A 19772-nucleotide genomic window follows, 5' to 3' on the forward strand; every position below is an offset into this window, starting at 1 on the left:
AATAGTCGGCAGCCGTCAGTTCCCCCTAGGCTGTTGGACTGAGGGCTTCTGACTCCCCATTGACTGTTGGCTAGAGACTGCCCTCTGATCCTTGTCATGTGGACCTCTCCACGGGCCAGCTCACAGCATACCAGTGAGCTTCCTTCAGAGCAGCAAGCCAGAGAGAGCACAAGCAAGGCAGAAGTCAGCCTCTCCTGTAACCTAATGTCAGGTGTGAGATTTCCCATCACTCGTGGAAAAACGAAAGTGAAAGTCACTCAGTCGTGTCCAACTCTTTGCGACCCCATGGACTATGAAGTCCATGGAATTCTCCAGGCCAGAATACTGCATTGGGTAACCTTTCCCTTCTCCAGGAAATCTTCCCAACCCAGGGATGGAAACCAGGTCTCCCGCGCTGCGGGCAGGTTCTTTACCAGCTGAGCCACAAGGGAAGCCCAAGAATAGTGGAGTGGTGCTATCCCTTCTCTAGCAAACCTTCCTGACCCAGGGATCAAACCGAGGTCTCCTGCATTACAGGTGGGTTCTTACCAGCTGAGCTAGCAGGGAAGCCCGTCACTCCTGGGGGCAGGGGTTAAAAGCAAGTCACTGGGCCCAGCCCGCACTCCAGGGATCACTGGAGCCAGTTTGACATTTCAGGCTATGAGAATCTGGGCAGGAAAAGGGACAGAGTGAGAGCAGACCCGAGGGAGAAGCTGGAGGAGGCAGCGTCTGGATAGCAGAAGTTATCTAGAAAATAAGAGACATCTGGAGAGTTCGAAGAGCTGAAAATCAGGAATGTTCTTGAGGGCAAGAATAGTTAAGTGTGGGGTGGGGGTGGGGAGCATCTGGGGCTATGGGAGGATGAAAAAGTTGAGGAGCAGGAATAGCTGATCATGGGACAGGCTGAGGATAGGCAGGAGTGGGATCAGCCAGCTTGCTGCTCCAGTGGAACCCACTGAGGGGTTCCAGGCGTCCGAGCCCTCCCAGACCTTCGGCTTCAGGGCAGATAAATTTGCAGGAGGAGAGTGTCTGTGAAGGTGCCCTCAGATCCTATGCCCAAAGGCAGCATCACTGGCACTCAGGAGATTCTGGGCTCAGGTGGAATCTCGAGTGAGGAGCTGCCTGCTGCTCTGGGGCTCCCCCCTGCCCAGGCACTTTTGGAATGACAGCCCTTAAAACTAGGAGGCACCTGGGGAGTAGAAAGTCCACTGTCCTCCCAGCCCCCTCCCCCCCACTCCTGACAGTCACAGCTCTTCCCTTCTCCCCCAACCCCACAGCAGCCTCTTGGAGCACACCCATGCCATCACGCACCCTGGAGCTGGGCCAGGTGCCAGTCAGACAGGCCGATATCACAGATGGGCATGGCCAGACTCAGAAAAAGTCAGGGACAGTGGGGACTGCAGAGCCACCTGCTCCCTTGGGATGCATGGAGGTGGGGCTGATCCCTGCTGGGAGCAGGCAGCCAGCAGACACTAAGATCCCAAGAAATCTCATGAAGGCATGCATCTTGTTCTGCCCAGTCCTTTCCAGCAGCAAGAGACACTGAACCTCTCCTGGCCCCAGGCTCTCCCTGAGTGCCCCCAGCTGGGGATCAAGCACAACAGCCCACTCACCAGCCTGTTCTCAAGGATGCTGGTTCCACCCAGGCAGCAGCATCCAGCCCGGGACACGCTGGAACCAGAGGGTGAGGGGGCCACCAGACCACCTGCTCTGACTACCCCTACTCTCCTGCCCTCTCAGCAATGCTCACCCTGCTTCTCTTTCACTATATTGATGGAGAACAGACAGGAACCCTTGCCTGAGACAAACCTTCCCCAGGAACATGGTGCATAAGAGGGACTGCTTGAAGTGGGAGTAGGGGGCCTAGAATCCGCCGAGCTTTGCCCTCCTCAGCATCCACCCACCTTCCCTGCCACCCTCACAGCGGTTTCTAAGGGGCAGTGAAGCTAAGTGGTTAGGAGCATGGACTCTGGGGTCAGAGAGCCTGGTTTTGCCAGTTTGTGTCTGAGTAAGTCAGCCAAATTGAGGCACAGCTAAACTCCATTCTTTTATCTGTAAACTGGAGCTAGTGATATTACTGGGTTGGCCCAAAAGTTCATTTGGGTTTTTCCATAAGATGCTGTGGAAAAACCAAAACAAAATTTTGGCCAACCCATGCCTGCCCCCTCTGACTATGGGGAAGAATCAGTGAGTTCATGCAGGCAAAGCACTTGGAACATGACCTGCTTGTGTTTAATTGTTTAATAAATCTTAGAGAAATAAAAAAAGTTTTTTAAGAAAAGCCTGAAGACCTCTTGTGCCACAGCAAAGAGTCAAGGGTTTCCATGTGGGTGGGCCCGAGCCTGACTCCCAGCTTTACGATCAGATGCCATGTGTTTGAGGACATACCCTCCCAGGGCCTCAGTTTCCACATCTGAGCAGTGGGCGGAACTCACTCACTCTAAGGACTGTGCACAGAATTCAGTGACCCAGGCCTGCGAAGAGTGAGCAGTGCTTGGTCCCTGTGTGCTCAGTAGCTGTGCGTACATCACCTCCACTGCTTCCCCATGGCCCAGAAATCCAAGATCTCCACCTTCGAGAAGATGTGGGCCTTCATGAGCAGCAAACCTTCGGCGCTGGTGAAGAACAACGAGGAGGGCATCCAGCGGACGCTGACGGCCGACTACGCGCTGCTCATGGAATCGACCACCATCGAGTACGTCACCCAGAGGAACTGCAACCTCACCCAGATTGGGGGCCTCATCGACTCCAAGGGCTATGGCATCGGCACGCCCATGGGTGAGCACAGGGGCCACAGACGGGAGGGCGGCGGGGGACAGAGGGTGGGCAAGACCCCCAGGTTCACTCTTGCGCACACGTGGCCTCCCACTCCCTCTCTCAGATCACCCCCTGAGCCTTGAAAGGGCTCAGCCCAGAAACAAAACGGCAGAGCCACAAGCCTCATGAGGTCAGCGCCGGCCTGGGAAGAGGAGACCTGGGGGCAGACACAGAGATGGGGGTCAGTTCAAGGTCTTGCCTCCTCTCTCTGACCTCACCCCTGCTGAGGCAGCTCAGATACACTGGGTCTTCCAGAGGCCTGCGGGGACAGGGATTCATAGGCAAAACTCTCCACCCTGGATTCGTGGAGACACCATTGATGGATTAAAAGAGGGGCCTCCTGGCACTGGGGGCCCCCTTCGGAAGAGCGTGCTGAGAGGGCTAGTGATGGTGGCTAGCCCCAGCCAGGGTGCTGGCAGGGGTGCACAGCCGGGCTGAAGGCTGCTGATGGCCAGGGTCCCCTCTCCCCCACCCAGGCTCCCCGTACCGGGACAAGATCACCATTGCCATCCTGCAGCTCCAGGAGGAGGACAAGCTGCACATCATGAAGGAGAAGTGGTGGAGGGGCAGCGGGTGTCCTGAGGAGGAAAACAAAGAGGCCAGCGCCCTGGGCATCCAGAAGATCGGGGGCATCTTCATCGTCCTAGCCGCCGGGCTGGTCCTGTCTGTGCTGGTGGCTGTGGGCGAGTTTGTGTACAAGCTCCGCAAGACCGCAGAGCGAGAGCAGGTAAACCTCCAGGAACGGGAGCGGGCACTGGGAAGGGACGGAACAGATCAGGGACCACACTGGCTTCACACTCCTTAGGTGCCAGGTGCAAGGTGGCGTCTGATCCCACCCCTCCCCCCATAGCCCGCTCTGCATCCCGTTCACCAGGAAGCCCTTCCAGCCCCATTCGGCACGCTTCCCCATCACGCTGGCTCCATGCCAGGCCATGCCCATCATCCCCAGCTGGACCACGCACTAGCCTCTGGTCGGGTCTTCCTGCCTCCTCTCTTCCTCTCCACCAGCTGCTCTCCATACAGCAGCCAGTGCCCTGTTTAAAACTTAATTCGAACCATGTCGTTCCCCTGCATAAACCCCTCCAGGGTAATTGTGGATGCTTCGTGATGCTTACCATAGGGGTTCATTATACTGTTCTCTTCACTTCTGCATATATTTGGAAATTTCCATAATCAAAAGTTTAACAGAGAAAAAGAGTTAAGAGGGCTAGCCCAAGCTTGCTAGGTTCAACCCATCTGATTAATTCACGTATGGTTGAGCAGTGGTTCCGGGTCCCAGTAGCAAATTGGAATCACAGGGAGAAGTGTTTTAAGTGCTTAATACCCTGACCTCACTCCCAGAGACTGTGTTTTAATTGGTCTGTGGTGACCTCTGGGATTGGCTTCTTAAGAAAGTGTACAGAGTGATTTGAATGTGCACCTTGAGTGGAGGGCCAGTGGTCTGTGGGGAAGCTCTTCTCACAGGGAAGTTCAAAGGGAGACAGGGCAAGTGTGGAAGGAGATTGTGGTTAAGTCTTCTGTATAAGATGCACTTACACATCCACCCAAAATTCAGTGGAGTCGTTTCTAATCAGTAAGCCTGAGTGAGCAAAGAGGAAGGGCAAAGGTAATTCTTGGTGTTCAAGTTCACACAGGTGTGAGAAAAGGCACATGTTACCACATTGCTCCGGGGGAGTCCAAGAGGGAAAGTTTCTGGAAGGTAACTCTGCAGCATGGCCAGAGTCTTTAAAGGAGGCTACATGTTTGGATCAGTCAATTTCTACTTTTAGAAATGCACCCAATGGAAGTGGCCACAACATGTGCAATTTTATTGACAAGAATGTTCATGGACGTGTTCATTGTAATGTGAAAAAAAAAAAATGTGAGAAAACCTAAATGTCCAATAATTGGGAATGGTTTTTAAAAATTATGATTCATCTAAGAAGAACAATCAAATCCTTTAGGTTAAATTAGAATTACATTACAATTGAAATGAGCTCCAAATTCCATTAAAAAGCCTATAGGATCTAGTCCTTACCCACCTCCCCAGCCTCCTCCTTCCCACTCTCCCCTCTCTTACTCTGCTCCACACACACTGGCCACGTTTTTAGTCCCTAACCAGCCAAGCACACTTCTGCCTTAGGGCCTTTGCACATTCTGTTCCAGAACCCTGCACTGTGCTTCCCACAGAGCCCCATATTCTTAGAGTCTTCTGGGCATTCAGCTGAAGCTCAGGTAGTCTTTCCCACCTATCGCCCCTCCCTACCCAACTCCATCCCATTTCAATGCTTTATTCTCTTAATAATAGTTAACTCTTTCTGGAGCTATTTATTTGCCCACATGTTTATTACCTGTTTCTATCCCATCATCAGCGTTCCCTGAGCGCTAGGGCCTTGTCTGTCTGTTTCACTGCTATGTGCCTAACACCTAGAAGTGCCTGGCACAGAGTTCAGCTCAGTTCAGCTCAGTTCAGTTCAGTCGCTCCATTGTGTTCGACTCTTTGAGACCCCACAGACTGCAGCACACCAGGCCCCCCTCTCCTTCACCAACTCCCAGAGTTTACTCAAACTCATGTCCATTGAGTCGATGATGCCATCCAGCCACCCCATCCTCCGTCGTCCCCTTCTCCTCCCGCCTTCAATCTTTCCCAGCATCAGGGTCTTTTCAAATGAGTCAGTTCTTTGCATCAGGTGGTCAAAGCATTGGAGTTTCAGCTTCAACTTCAGTCCTTCCAATGACTATTCAAGACTGATTTCGTTTAGGATGGACTAGTTGGATCTCCTTGCAGTCCAAGGGACTCTCAAGAGTCTTCTCCAACAGTTCAAAAACATCAATTATTCAGTGCTCAGCTTTCTTTATAGTCCAACTCTCACATCCATACATGACTACTGGAAAAACCATAGCTTTGACTAGACGGACCTTTGTTGGCAAAGTAATGTCTCTGCTTTTTAATATACTGTCCAGGTTGGTCATAAATTTTCTTCCAAGGAGTAAGTCTTTTAATTTCATGGCTGCAGTCACCATCTGCAGTGATTTTGGAGCCCCAAAAGATAAAGTCTGTCACGGTTTCCACTGTTTCCCCATCTATTTCCCATGAAGTGATGGGACCAGATGCCATAATCTTAGTTTCCTGAATGTTGAGCTTTAAGCCAACTTTTTCACTCTCCTCTTTCACTTTCATCAAGAGGCCCTTTAGTTCTTCACTTTCTGCCATAAGGATGGTGCTATCTGCATATCTGAGGTTATTGATATTTCTCTTGGCAATCTTGATTCCAGCTTGTGCTTCTTCCAGCCCAGCAATTCTCATGATGTACTCTGCATAGAAGTTAAATAAGCAGGGTGACAATATACAGCCTTGAAGTACTCCTTTTCCTATTTGGAACCAGTCTGTTGTTCCATGTCCAGTTCTAACTGTTGCTTCCTGACCTGCATACAGAATTCTCAAGAAGCAGGTTGGGTGGTCTGGTCTTCCCATCTCTTTAAGAATCTTCCACAGTTTATTGTGATCCACACAGTCAAAGGCTTTGGCATAGTCAATAAAGCAGAAATAGATGTTTTTCTGGAATCCTCTTGCTTTTTCAACGATCCAACAGATGTTGGCAATTTGATCTCCAGTTCCTCTGCCTTTTCTAAATCCAGCTTGAACATCTGAAAGTCCATAGTTCAGATACTGTTGAAGCCTGGCTTGGAGAATTTTGAGTATTTCTTTACTAGCATGTGAGATGAGTGCAATTGTGTGGTAGTTTGAGCATTCTTTGGCATTGCCTTTCTTTGGGATTGGAATGAAAACTGACATTTTCCAGTCCTGTGGCCACTGGTGAGTTTTCCAAATTTGCTGGCATATTGAGTGCAGCATTTTCACACATTGTCTTTCAGGATTTGAGATAGCTCAACTGGAATTCCATCACCTCCACTAGCTTTGTTCGTAGTGATGCTTCCTAAGGCCCACTTGACTTCCCACTCCAGGATGCCTGGCTCTAGGTGAATGATCACAGCATCGTGGTTATCTGGGTCATGAAGATCTTTTTTGTATAGTTCTTCTGTGTATTCTTGCCACCTCTTCTTAATATCTTCTGCTTCTGTTAGGTTCATACCATTTCTGTCCTTTATTGAGCCCATCTTTGAATGAAATGTTCCCTTGGTATCCCTAATTTTCTTGAAGAGATCTCTAGTCTTTCCCATTCTATTGTTTTCCTCTATTTCTTTGCATTGATCACTGGGGAAGACTTTCTTATCTCTCCTTGCTATTCTTTGGAACTCTGCATTCAAATAGGTATATCTTTCCTTTTCTCCTTTGCCTTTCACTTCTCTTCTGTTCACAGCTATTTGTAAGGCCTCATCAGACAACCATTGCCTTTTTGCATTTCTTTTCCATGGGGATGGTCTTGATCCCTGCCTCCTGTACAATGTCACGAACCTCCGTCCATAGTTCTTGGGTACTCTGTCTATCAGATCTAATTCCTTGAATCTATTTCTCACTTCCACTGTATAATCATAAGGGATTTGATTTAGGTCATACCTGAATGGTCTAGTGGTTTTCCCTACTTTCTTCAATTTAAGTCTGAATTTGGCAATAAGGAGTTCATGATCTGAGCTACAGTCAGCTCCTGGTCTTGTTCTTGCTGACTGTATAGAGCTTCTCCATCTTTGACTGCAAAGGATATAATCAGTCTGATTTCAGTATTGACCATCTTGTGATGTTCATGTGTAGAGTCTTCTCCTGTGTTGTTGGAAAAGGGTGTTTGCTATGACCAGTGCATTCTCTTGGCAAAACTCTATTAGCCTTTGCCCTGCTTCATTCTGTACTCCAAGACAAAATTTGCCTGTTACTCCAGGTATTTCTTGACTTCCTACTTTTGCATTCCAGTCCCCTATAATGTAAAGGACATCTTTGGGGGGTGTTAATTCTAGAAGGTCTTGTAGGTCTTCATAGAACTGTTCAACTTCAGCTTCCTAAGCATTACTAGTCAGGGCTTGGATTACTGTGATATTGAATGCTTTGCCTTGGAAACAAACAGAGATCGTTCTGTTGTTTTTGATATTGCATCCAAGTACTTCATCGGACTCTTTTGTTGACTATGATGGCTACTCCATTTCTTCTAAGGGATTCTTGCCCATAGCAGGAGATATGATGGTCATCTGAGTTAAATTCACCCATTCCAGTCCATTTTAGTTTGCTGATTCCTAGAATGTCGACTTTCACCCTTGCCATCTCCTGTTTGACCACTTCCAATTTGCCTTGATTCGTGGACCTAACATTCCAGGTTCCTATGCAATATTGCTCTTTACAGCATCAGACTTTACTTCTATTACCAGTCACATCCACAACTGGGTGTTGTGTTTGCTTTGGCTCCATCTCTTCATTGTTTCTGGAGTTATTTCTCCACTGATCTCCAGTAGAATATTGAGCACCTCCTGACCTGGGGAGTTCATCTTTCAGTGTCACATGGACCACAGCCTTGTCTAACTCAATGAAACTATGTGCCATGCTGTGTAGGGCCACCCAAGACAGACGGATCATGGTGGAGAGTTCTGACAAAACATGGTCCACTGGAGAAGGGAACGGCCAACCACTTCAGTACTCTTGCCTTGAGAACCCCATGAAGAGTATGAACAGTATGAAAATGGCACAGAGTAGGTCTCGGTAAATAGTCACAGAATGAAGAGGGGAGGTAAGGAGGGAAGATGTCCTGCATTTAGTGGAGGAGCAAGAGGAAGCTTGGTGAGGTCACACAGAGGGTAAGAGGCAGAGTCAGAATTCAAAGCCAAGTCCTCATTCCCCAGTACCACATGACCTACCTACAACCTGTCTGAGTGCTGATGCCCAGGCCTCCCCGGGCAAGTTGAGACACTGACAGCATGCTGCCTTCTCAACAAGCCATGGGACAGCCTCTGGCAGCTGGTCTCATAGAAGCCCCTGCCATCAGATACCTATGGGCAGTGGGCCCTTGAGCTGTCCCTCTTGGACACCCACAGGGACCCAAGCCAGAAAAAGCCCTACAGGGACCTGCCTCCCCATCGAGAAATCTACATTAGGCTTTCCTGAATGGGAGCAAAGTGGCTCCTCCCTTCAATGGGAACCCCTCTCACAGAGGTTATCCATATATTCATCACGTGTTTCTTAAGCCCTGACTCTGAGCCAGGCCTAGAGCTGGAGGCTGGGCTCATAGGATGAAACTGGCTGGTTCCTGCCCTCAGAAGCTAGTGGAGAACAGTCAGGCGGGTAAACTACTCAGACTTTAATGTGCATGCCAGTCAGAACCACAGTTTGTTCATCAGTAAAATGGGGCTAAGATGATATCACCTTAGATTCCAAACAAGGACGTGATGCTTTGTAAGCTGCTCTCCAAACTACCTGGGCTTCCCTAGTGGTTCAGTGGTAAAGAACCCACCTGCCAATGCAAGAAATGCGATTCAATTCCTGAGTTGGAAAGATCCCTTGGAGAAGGAAATGGCAACCCACTCCGGTAATCTTGCCTGGGAAATCCCATGGACAGAGGAGCCTGGCAGTCTACAATCCACGCGGTCGCAAAAGAGTTGGACACAACTTAGCGACTAAACAGCAACCCACACTCATCACCTTGCAGGGGGCAGAGGGCGGGTGGTGTAAACGTGTGAAGGAAACCCGGCGGCCTTAGCACAGGCTTTGGGAGGAAGGGGAGGAGTTGGCTGGAGTTCCACGGCGGGCCTCACCCCTGTGCTCCTTCCCCTCCCACCCCCGACCCCAGCGTTCCTTCTGCAGCACCGTGGCTGACGAGATCCGCTTCTCCCTTACCTGCCAGCGTCGGGTCAAGCACAAGCCGCAGCCTCCCATGATGGTTAAGACTGACGCCGTCATCAACATGCACACGTTCAATGACCGCCGGCTTCCAGGCAAAGACAGCATGACCTGCAGCACATCCCTGGCCCCCGTGTTCCCCTAGGCACAGGTGAGGTGGGGACCGCCGGCCTGGGGGCAGGGCGGAGGAGAGCAAAGGAGACTGGAAGGAACATCCCCAAGCCCCACGCTGGACTTGGGGACCAGAGCTGCTGCCTGCCTGTTGGGCCAGGAGCCCTCTGCCCTTACCTACCAGGAAACCAGCAGGCCCCCTAGGCGAGCTGCTTGGGCTTCACCCTCCTGTTGTTTCTTCTATGGGTTTCTAAAGCTGCCAACCAAGACAGCCAAGGCCAAAGGAAGCACACGCCTCTCTCAGGCCAAATCCACCTGCCCCTCAACTCTCGTCTATAGTCAGAAGTTTCTACCATGGCCCTGCAGGGTGAAAAGGAAACAGGAAACAGCTCTCATGTTGCCGCTCCTTCCCCACGAGGCCAGCCCTTCTGGAACTTGACTATGAGACCAGAGACACAGACCTTGGGTACCGAAAAGGATGCTATCGTTTGGCTGCCAATGGGAGCTGAAGCTGGAGGACAGCCACCCCACATGCCTGGTCAGAAGGAAGAACTCGTCCCCCAGGGGCTGCTCACATGGTCCTGATCTCCTGGACTTGACACCACCCATGGTGGAGCCCCTGTTTGGGCAAAGGTAAAGGCAGGAGCCCCACAGGGAAAAGGAGGAGTTTGGAGTCTGGGAGAGAGGAGGCTGCAGAGAGAATGCCAATTTGAATTCTTCTGGACAATGTCCCAAAGGGTCCCGCTCCTCTAGAAGGTCTCTAGGAGTGGGAGAGTGGTCAGAGCAGGTTCTCTTCCCCGTTGTGACCAGAGGAGAACGGACCCCTGGGATCTCTCACAAAGGATGCCCAGAGACACGGGCAGAGGAAGAGTGGATTCCATGGAAATCCCACAGGCCCTCAAGCCATTGGATTTTATTTTTCTGGTCTCCAAGCTGTTTTCTAAGCCCCAGTGGCATTACGATGCTTGAGCTCTTTGCCATCTATTCTTCAGCAACTCCCCATTCCTGGCCAGTTGACCTTGACCGTCTTCTGTCATCATGGGAGGAGGAAAGTGGCCTAGATTGAAGTGAACATTGTCGCCCATCCTCCAAGGAGGGTCAAGTCCACTGCACAGGCTCACTTTGGGGTAGCTGGATTGGGGGGTCGCTTAAAGAACTCCATGCCTCCTGGACTTGTCAAACCTAAAGATGCCCCCCAGAGAAAAAATTTCCAGGGGGCAGAATAGCCTCCCTGGTAGAGGCCCCTGGAGTGGGGAGGCTGAAGCTGCCTCCTGGAGGATTAACCAAATACCCCACACAGAGATACAAGGTGGTGGTAGCCCCTGGTCTCTTGTCCAGAGAAGCTAGGACCTTGTGGGGTTTGGGGGTTCAGCAGAGGAGGTGCAGCGAGGGGTGGACCAGGTGATATGTGGGTTCCAGCCAGCTGGGACAGATACTCTAGGTCTGAGACTCTTAAGACTCTGGGAAGAGAATGAGACGTGGAGGGATTAGGAACAAAGTGTCCTTAAAGAGAGCACGATGAGGCCAGCAAGGCTGCCCATGGCCAAGGGCAGAGGGCAGGCTTTGCACCAGGGAAAGGGGGCTGGAAATCTGTACAGATACCAGGAGACACCAGCCACCCACCCCTGCCACTCTTCTGCTTCTGCCTGGGGACCCTGGTTAGAAAAAGAGCCACATTTAGGTCTCAAGAACCTTCTCAGCTGGGGTGAAGGGTAATCTCTAACTCTCCTCAGGAGTCCCAAAGCAGGAGAGCACAGTGGACGCATGTGAAAACTCTCGTTTCTTCTCCAAACTGGGCCAAACCAGCTGGTTCCCAGGGCCACAGCGGTTCCGACAGGCTGTGAGCACTGGAGGTGGGAGAAAAGGGATGGAATGCCACGTGGCCAACATGCATCATGATAGGAAAAGCCATGCTGCTGTGAGCTCCTGGATGTAGGAATGTATGTGTGTCTGTGTATGCGTGCGCATATATGTGTATCTTCGTATGTCTGATCTTTGGGGGCTGGGCATGAAGGATAAAAGAGGGCATGTTACAGAGTCCCAGGCATGCAATAATAGGAGAACCCTTTGGGATCTGATGTGTGAGTGTGCACGTGTGTGTGAATTTGGGGTGAAGGAGATAAATCTGGACAAGCAGCAGGACCCCATACATGTAAAAACAGGAGAAGCCATGCCATAGTGGGGTTCTGGTGAGTATACATATGTATTCATATGTGAACAACTGTGTATGCTTGTGTGTGTGTGTGTGTGTGTGTGCACACTTTTGTGCACCTAATGGCAGAGGGTGGAGGACAAGATAAAATATGTTTTAATGGAGAAGCTGCTGCTGCTGCTAAGTCGCTTCAGTCATGTCCGACTCTGTGTGACCCCATAGACGGCAGCCCACCAGGCTCCCCCGTCCCTGGGATTCTCCAGGCAAGAACACTGAAGTGGGTTGCCATTTCATTCTCCAATGCCTGAAAGTGAAAAGTGAAAGTGAAGCCGCTCAGTAGTGCCCGACTCTTAGCTACCCCATGGACTGCAGCCTACCAGGCTCCTCCACCCATGGGATTCTCTCCAATGGAGAAGCTAGTAAGTTTAAATGGAGAAGCCATGTCATCAAGGGGTCCATTTGTGAGCGCGTGTGCATGTGTGTGTGCAGTGGAGCGTGGGAGGGAAGACAGAACTAGACCGGTGCACAGCACAAGGGAATGCATGTTGCATGTGAGGAGCCACGTGGGCCTGGAGTTCGTATGTGTGTGTTCATACATGTTTGTTCAAATGTACACATATGTTCCAGCTCACAATAGGAGCAGAGATGGACAATCAGGAAGGAAACTAGAGTCTGGGTACACTTCTGCTGTGGAGAGAGGTCATTTGTCACAAAGCTTTGCTGAGGTTACATAGGCCTGGGGAGACTGGCCAAGTGGGGCGAAACCCTGAAGGCACCCACAGCTCATGACTCCTTTGCTCTCTGTGGAGTGTCCTATTTGAAGGGAAAATGACTGTTTTTGGCAATTTCTAGATAACCAGATTCTGATGAAGGTATTTGCCAATTTTTTCTCACCAGTCACAGACATGAGCCACTCTCCCTCTTTATCCGGTCTACCTTCATGGCACACGCCCACATCCATGTTCATATCACACACTCGACCGTGTGTGTGCTTTTGTGTGTGACACGCCATGAACGTGTCATTTCTTCTGAGGCTATGCACATATATAGACTGTGATGACAGGAAGACTGGGAGCTGGTGGGGTAGGAAGAGCTTCATCAAAGGAGGGGAGGAAGGTGGAACTCAGTGGCACAATTCCATTAGGGAAATCCCCCGAGAGGGACTGAAATGATTTCTCAAGTCCTACATGGAGATGGGAGGACTCGCAGCCTGATATCACCTCCCGTTCGAGCCTTATGTCCGTGTGTGGATGATGGTTCCAACTCTGCCTGATGACCTGTGTTTGTCTCCGAGACCAGCCCAGCATTCAGAGTGCAGCGGAGGTCGCTTCTCTCCGAATGTGAGCTCTATCCCAGGGGATGAAGGTGCTGCTGCGTCTTGGGGTGGGGGCCGGGGAACATATTCCCAGCAAGGTGGGTCGAGTGGAAATAACGTTCAGGCCCACCTGCCCGCGGGCGTGGATCTGAGCCATGGTGAGTGCGCGCACGCACACACGGAGGCACTGAGGTCAGTGGCAGCTCAACACTGGTTTGGATAGAGCAGAGGATGGGACTGGCCCAAGCAGGCACTGGACTGTTCCTCTCCAGCATGTACCGGCCCTGAAGAGAAGAGCACCCCTACCTTGCACCTCCATCCCCCACCCCAAAATGCCAGTGCCTCCCCTCAGCCTGCTCCAACTGGCCAGATTGAGGGGCAGCACTGGATACATACACACCTTGTCAAGGCCCTGGGAGGTGGGGCCACGAGGCCTCATTTTCTCTCTCCCCTTGACCTGTTACTAGTCCATCTTCTGTGGACAGATAAGAAAAACCTGAGAACTTTGTCACCATTCAGTGGGCCCCATGCTGGGTGCGTGTCTCAAGATGAGTAAGGCCCCCCTTGGCTGAGGAGCTGACTCTGAGCCTCTGAAGGGTGGGAGCACCTCCCCTGCTCACAGCCAAGACTCTGTCTCCACTAGCCAAGCCCACGGGTTCCCCGCAAGGTCCCGGGCATGGGCAGAGGGCAAGTCCAGCCCTGGATGGAGGAGGGCTCTGGCAGTGGAGAGAATGCTCCACGTGGTTAGAAGTCACTCCCTCCCTAAGCCCCAGGAAAGCAGAAGTCAGACACAGGCACTCACCCAGAACAGTGGGAAGCTCCCTCCCCGACATCTCCCAGGTGGGTGTGCCATGTGTGGGCTGGCGGCTGCGGAGTCATCACTCAGCATGAAGCACATCCCTTCCCAGACCCTTCCCAGCTCTCTGCTCCGGCCCACATCTCTGGTCCTGTGTGGACAGCCATCTGGGAAGGCCTTAGCAATCTGGACAAACAGCTGTATGGACATAACCTCTGAGATGGGCCCAGCCCCGTGGACAGACTCGAGAAGTGCGCCCAGCTCTGTAGACGGGCCTCTGGACTAGACCCATCTGGAAAAGCCCCGGGCTGGGAGGACCCATCTGGAACGGGCCCAGATGCTTGCCCCAGTAGAAGGGTCCCTCCCTCAGTCCCCTGGCCAGCCTGAATGGAGCCGTCCTTTCTGTCCTGGCTTTGCCCAGGAGTTAGAAGTTCAGAGATGAGGCCATACATGAAAGTCACAAAACTGTTTTTGGTAGAAGGTTAAAGTTCTGTACAGTATATATATGAATGTAAAAAGATATATATATATGCTGTATATATATATATATGCACAGTGTATATATGACCTGTAGCCCATGTGTATACGCACCCCTCCCCGCACGTCTGCACACAGAGTGTACATTACCCAGCCAGTGTGGGTGGGGACCAGGTGAGCAGCAGGGGCTGCAGCTGCAGAGTTTGGGATGGAGGCTGCTTGGGGCAGGGGCTGCGGAGAGCCCTGTGGGGGACGAGAAGGGCCGATGCATGTCAGAGCTGCAGACCCTGAGGAGGAAGGGAGAACCGAGGGGCTGGCAGATAGGCCTCCTGAGGACAACAGGAGTGGCCCAAGGGTCTTGTCTGCATCTGAGAGGCTCTGAGGATTGTCGGGCCTCTGTCTGGGGGGGCAGTGTCATACAGTACTGGGCTCCTGGGCCAACATGACAGCTGCAGTCCCAGGGCAGTTAGCAGGGAGCTGGAAGGACTGGGAAAGAGGGGGCCACTCACTGGACCAGCTCTCAATACCTGTCTGCCCAGCCACCAGGGATGCTCTACCTGGAATACCCTAGAAGGCTGGAGTAGGGCAGAGGCCATTGCCTCACATTCTCAACCATACACAAGGACAACCCAGCTCCCAGCTAAGAAAAACCCTTTTTCAGGAGGACGGCCGCCTGGCCATTGCCAGCATGCCAGTCTGATATCCCCGGCCCCTGTCTTCTAGAACAGACTTCAAATCACCCCACAGCGTCTCTAGTTTACAGATCAAAACTCTGAGGCCTCCAGATGTAAGAAAACGGCTGTGGAGCCAGCAATTCCAGCCATGAGTTTGTCCCACCCCAGACAATCTCCGCAGCCCCATTTAACCGCAGGGTCAGCTGTCAGGGAGTGACTGGGGAGCCAGAGATGTGGGCAGAGCAGTGACAGGGGGTGGAAGAGGCGGAGCCAAGACGGCAGTCTGAACACAGCCTCATGCCATATGCCTGCCCTCTCCCCCACCACACCTTCCCTGCAGGGCAGTTGGCATAGAGCCTGGCCCCGCCCCTGCGGTAGCTGCAGACCTCCGTCCCTACCACGCTCGGATCCGTCTGTTCCTTCCCTTCTAACCCTTCAGTGAGTGGTTCGGCTCCATCACCGGCGAGAGCATCTCTGGACCACGTGGGAAAGGGTCTGGAGTGGGCTTCTGTGTGGTCAGCGGTCTGCCCTCTGCGTTAGCCCCATGTGTCAGACTGGTCTGCACTTAACTCTGGGTCTGCCTCTGTTTGGGGTCCTGACAGAGCATACCTGAACCCAGCCTCCTGAGGATGGGCCTGTCCTGACTCCAGGACAGGAACAAGAGGCTCCAGGGGCCCCCTTGCCACTGTGCTCCAAGCCCCCAGCCCACCTCTGCCTGGGCCAGCTTCCTGGCCGCGCCTCCCACAATGGGGACTTGGGTTCCCAGCCCCTTGGTGAAGCCCCAAAACAGCACCATGTGAGACCCCTGGCCTGTCCCACCACCCAGACCAGAGTGCCTGGACACCCTCCCAATCCCACTCAACATAGTTCCCACACACTGGTCTCTGGGCCATTCAGGGGATGCCCTTTGTGGACATGCAGAATTTCTATGAATATAGTTTTTTGTAAACATTTTGTAACAATTTGGGTTTCATAGTAACTGTGTTACTTGCCAATCATTCTAGGCTGATGTAAATAAATTTCCAAACAAATCTGATTATTTTCCTTTTTAAGACACTGTGATATATCAAAGTGCACAGTTTGCTGTATGAAGTAATATGGTTTTAAATTTTAAATAAAGAAATGTTTCTAGAAAACAGGGCCCTCTTGAGATGTGTTTTCTGCTTCTCTTGTCTCTTTAGAACCAGAGGGTCCTGAAGTTGTGCCATCTTCACCCAAGGGTGACTGTGTTCTGGGCAGGGGCCCCTGGTGATGAACAGGTGACTCCAGCCCAGGCTCCTGGTCCCCATTTCAGATGTTTATGTGGGACATCAGTATTGATATCATCTGACCTCCATCTTACCTTTTCTTGGGCACGTTCCTCTCCATCTGCTCTCCATCCCATAGCTACCTTTGAAGTCGCCACATCCCTGTGTGATCCTGTTCCTTTGGCAACAGCTGAGGAAGCAAGGTAAGCCTCTTATCCAGAGTTGGCCAATCAGAGGTCTTGCCTGAGCTTTTTCAAACTAGAAATTAGAGAGTGCTCAGTTGGTTACTCTTGAGTGATGGAAACTACACATAATAAAGGGCAGGACACTTAAGCAGGAAGAGGTTGAATACAGATGTTTACAAAACCAGTGAAAGATAAGGGAGCAAGGACATGCTGGGCTTCCAGTGGCTCTCAGAGCAATACAGAAGTGACCCACTAGAGGAGCCACCCCCTGCAAGACTGGTACTAGAATTGGGAGGCAAGACACACCAGACAGCTATGCCCTCAATGTCAAGGCCTCCCTTCCTTTGACCTTGGTCACCTCACCCTACCCAGAACCCTCCTGCTCCAAGTTCTGAAGACCCAGGCCCAATACAACAGCAGCACAGAGCTGGACCTGTCCCCATTTAACCCTTCACCTGCCCTATCTGAAATGCTTATGAATTCCATCTCTCACTGCACTGCCCTATTCCTCTGTCTTGTCTAGCCCCAGAATGTGTAGGTTGGAGTGGACACAGATCACTCAGCATCCCTCTGCTTAGGCCTGATGACAAGCCCCACCAAGCAGTACAATCAAGGAGGCCGGGGTAAACTTGCTAGGCTCCGCCCACCCCCACCCCACCACCGCTGTGTCTTCTTCAAGCTTCAGTCTCCTCCCCTGCAGAGGAGAGGCTAAGATCCGCCTCCCGAGGTTGTCGTAGGGATTCGATGACACTGTAGCTGCCTTGCACTGCTACAGCTCATCATTTTCTGGTGGAGGGAAAGTAACAAATGACCGGACACCTCCCCAAATATTCCAAGAGTCAGAGTAGCCCAGGAACAGAGAAATCAAAGATGGCCAAATACTCACCTTTGTTCAACTTCAAAGAGGTGGGTTCTTGTCTCAAATCCAAAACATCTGGAAGGATACATGATCCCATCACCCCTCCAGCACTTCCTCAATTAGGCCCAAGATTCCATGGCTGGAGGAGGGAAATGGGGGAGGGACGGCCAGACAGAAACAAAATCATGTGTGGAGGGCTCCCCTGGTTGCCAGCACTAGCCAGCTCCAGGGGGTGGACTCTAGTCTCCACCTGCACAAAGCTGGTACAGATCTGCCAGACTAGAACATCCTTCTCAGCACCTCCATAAAGACCGCTTCCTACGCAGCCAGATGATGCCCCCTGGCCATCTTGCATGACTGAAGAGCCATATGTAGCCTGAGAGCTCCCCAGCCCACGTGGCTAAGTCCTCCTTTATTGAATCAGGAAATCAGAGCTTTGTCCTGAATACTTAGAGGGAGGGTGGTGGTGCGTTGAGGCATCTCCGCACCTCCAGCCAAGTGAGACTGGACTAGAGGTTTCCCTCTGAGTCGTGGAAAAGTCCCTCTCCACTGTTTTATTCATCACCATCATCATTATTGTGGTGGTGGTGGTTGTCACTTCTGCTTCTCAGGCGGTGGTCAGGAAGCCCTGGTGTCTTGGAGTTGATAGGCCAGGATGGTTCTGGAGCAGGTTCTGGTTAGGCTCCTTTTGGGCCCCTAGGTCTGGGGAAGTCCCATCTCAGATAACTATACCCTGAGTGTCAAGGGCTCCCTTCCCTTTGACTCTGGTCATTTCACCCTGCCCAGAACACAGAGGTCTGAGACCCCTCGAGCTAGCTTTCAATCCTGTAGGTCCCTACCATCCTCCAGGTCAGGGACACACCCTCCCCCCTTGACATCTCCCATGGCAAGGGCCTCCAATCACTCATGTCCAGAATCAGGGATGAGCTTCAAGGCCCTCCTGCCACCTTAATTTGAGCAGGTGATCTTGGACCATTCACAAACCTTAGCTTCTCTCCTATGCAGTGTGAATGCCCACTTTGACTGCCTCAGGGAGCTCATGTAAGAATGAAAGAAAAAGCTCCCATGAAAGCACATGTTAAGTGTGAGGCATCAGGCTCACTAGCTGTGAGGGTCCTTCTCTGCTCTTCTGTCAGTTTCCCCTTCTCCCACATCTGTCCCAGCCCCCAGGTCCAGCTGAAGTGAGCAGGAAGGGTTCAGGGACCAGGCACTTCTGGGGCTGCAGGTTGCCATTCCAAGAATCAGGCTGGGGCCAGGGCTTGCAGCTCCCCCGGGGCCTTGATGACACTTCCTTGGGAAACAGAAGCTGAGTGTTTAAGAAGCATCTGTCATTATGGAAACAAAGTTGCCAGGCCATTTTTTCTTTTACTATTTTTACTGCGGTTTCATTATCTTATGCAAATGAGGCCGCTGATGAAGCCTTTCTGCAGGGTGGCCCATGCTGGGACCAGCTCCACCAAGGGGATTTATTGCCTGCCTCAGCCTCCAGACTCGATCTGGGATGAGGAGGCCCTGTGGAGATGGCTTCCAGAGCAGCTGCCCCGCCCTGGAACACACGACTTCCTGCCAGACAAGCCCCCAGGTCCTGCCTCTGTCCTAGGAGAGCCCTGGTCCTTTATTTCCGAAGACGTGTCAGCACAGCCTGGCCCAGGCCTCTGTCCCCATTTCCTCAATAGTTGGAACTCCTTGAAGACAGAGTTGCCAGTATCCAGCGGGATGCAAGGGAAATGATGGGAAGCAACTGGGGCTCCATCCCTCTAGGACCTCTGGGAACAACATATAATAAGCAACTCAGTTTCCCATTCAAAGAGAAGAGAGCTGGGCGAGGTACACCCCCACCTGGTCTCGGCTGGTCTCTGGAGGCTGGCATCACACACGTTTCTGGCATGCCCCGGGTGTAAGATGGGCTCTGGGGTAGGATAAAATCTCAGGGAAAGCAATGCAGGTGGTGGCAACCAATAACGGGATGGTAATTATGCACAAGCAATAATTGTGCAGACGTGTAAGGGCAGGAGATACGTGTAAGACAGTGCCAGCATCTGCTATGACCCCATTTTAGAGACGAAAGGCCCAAGGCTCAAAGAAGCCAAATAACTTGCCCACACTCCAGGGCTGTCTGCCTCCCCAGCTCAAGGATCCCACAGTCGCTTACTGTCTCCTGACTCTTTGCTCCTCCCTCACACATTTCCTCCCAGCTCGAAGTGTGCTGGCCAAGCTCACGTTCTTCCCGCTGGGTCCAGAGGCTCCCAGATGTGGGGAGAATTTCCCCTGAGAGTGCCCATCCTCCGTCCAGTCCCTCTGGCCCCAAACTTGCCCTTTCAGTGTACCATGAGGACCAGCCTCCCCTCCTTCTGCCTACTTTAGTCTTGGAAACTCTCTCAAGTCTAGTAAGTCATGTTCAGA

At 51.9% G+C, this 19772-nt stretch overlaps 1 protein-coding gene across 1 annotated transcript in view; it reads left to right on the plus strand.

Annotated features, from left to right (window-relative positions):
• The window catches only part of GRIK3 (glutamate ionotropic receptor kainate type subunit 3), a 240443-nt gene extending 230745 nt beyond the window's left edge, over positions 1 to 9698 (plus strand). The window contains exons 14-16 of the mRNA XM_068963655.1: positions 2535 to 2757; positions 3273 to 3523; positions 9504 to 9698. Coding sequence (XP_068819756.1) covers positions 2535 to 2757; positions 3273 to 3523; positions 9504 to 9698 — 669 coding nt within the window. The remainder of the gene's footprint in view (positions 1 to 2534; positions 2758 to 3272; positions 3524 to 9503) is intronic.
• The last annotated feature ends 10074 nt before the right edge of the window (positions 9699 to 19772 follow it).

Source organism: Capricornis sumatraensis, chromosome 2 (assembly GCF_032405125.1).
Source record: "Capricornis sumatraensis isolate serow.1 chromosome 2, serow.2, whole genome shotgun sequence".
NCBI classification, from domain to species: domain Eukaryota; kingdom Metazoa; phylum Chordata; class Mammalia; order Artiodactyla; family Bovidae; genus Capricornis; species Capricornis sumatraensis.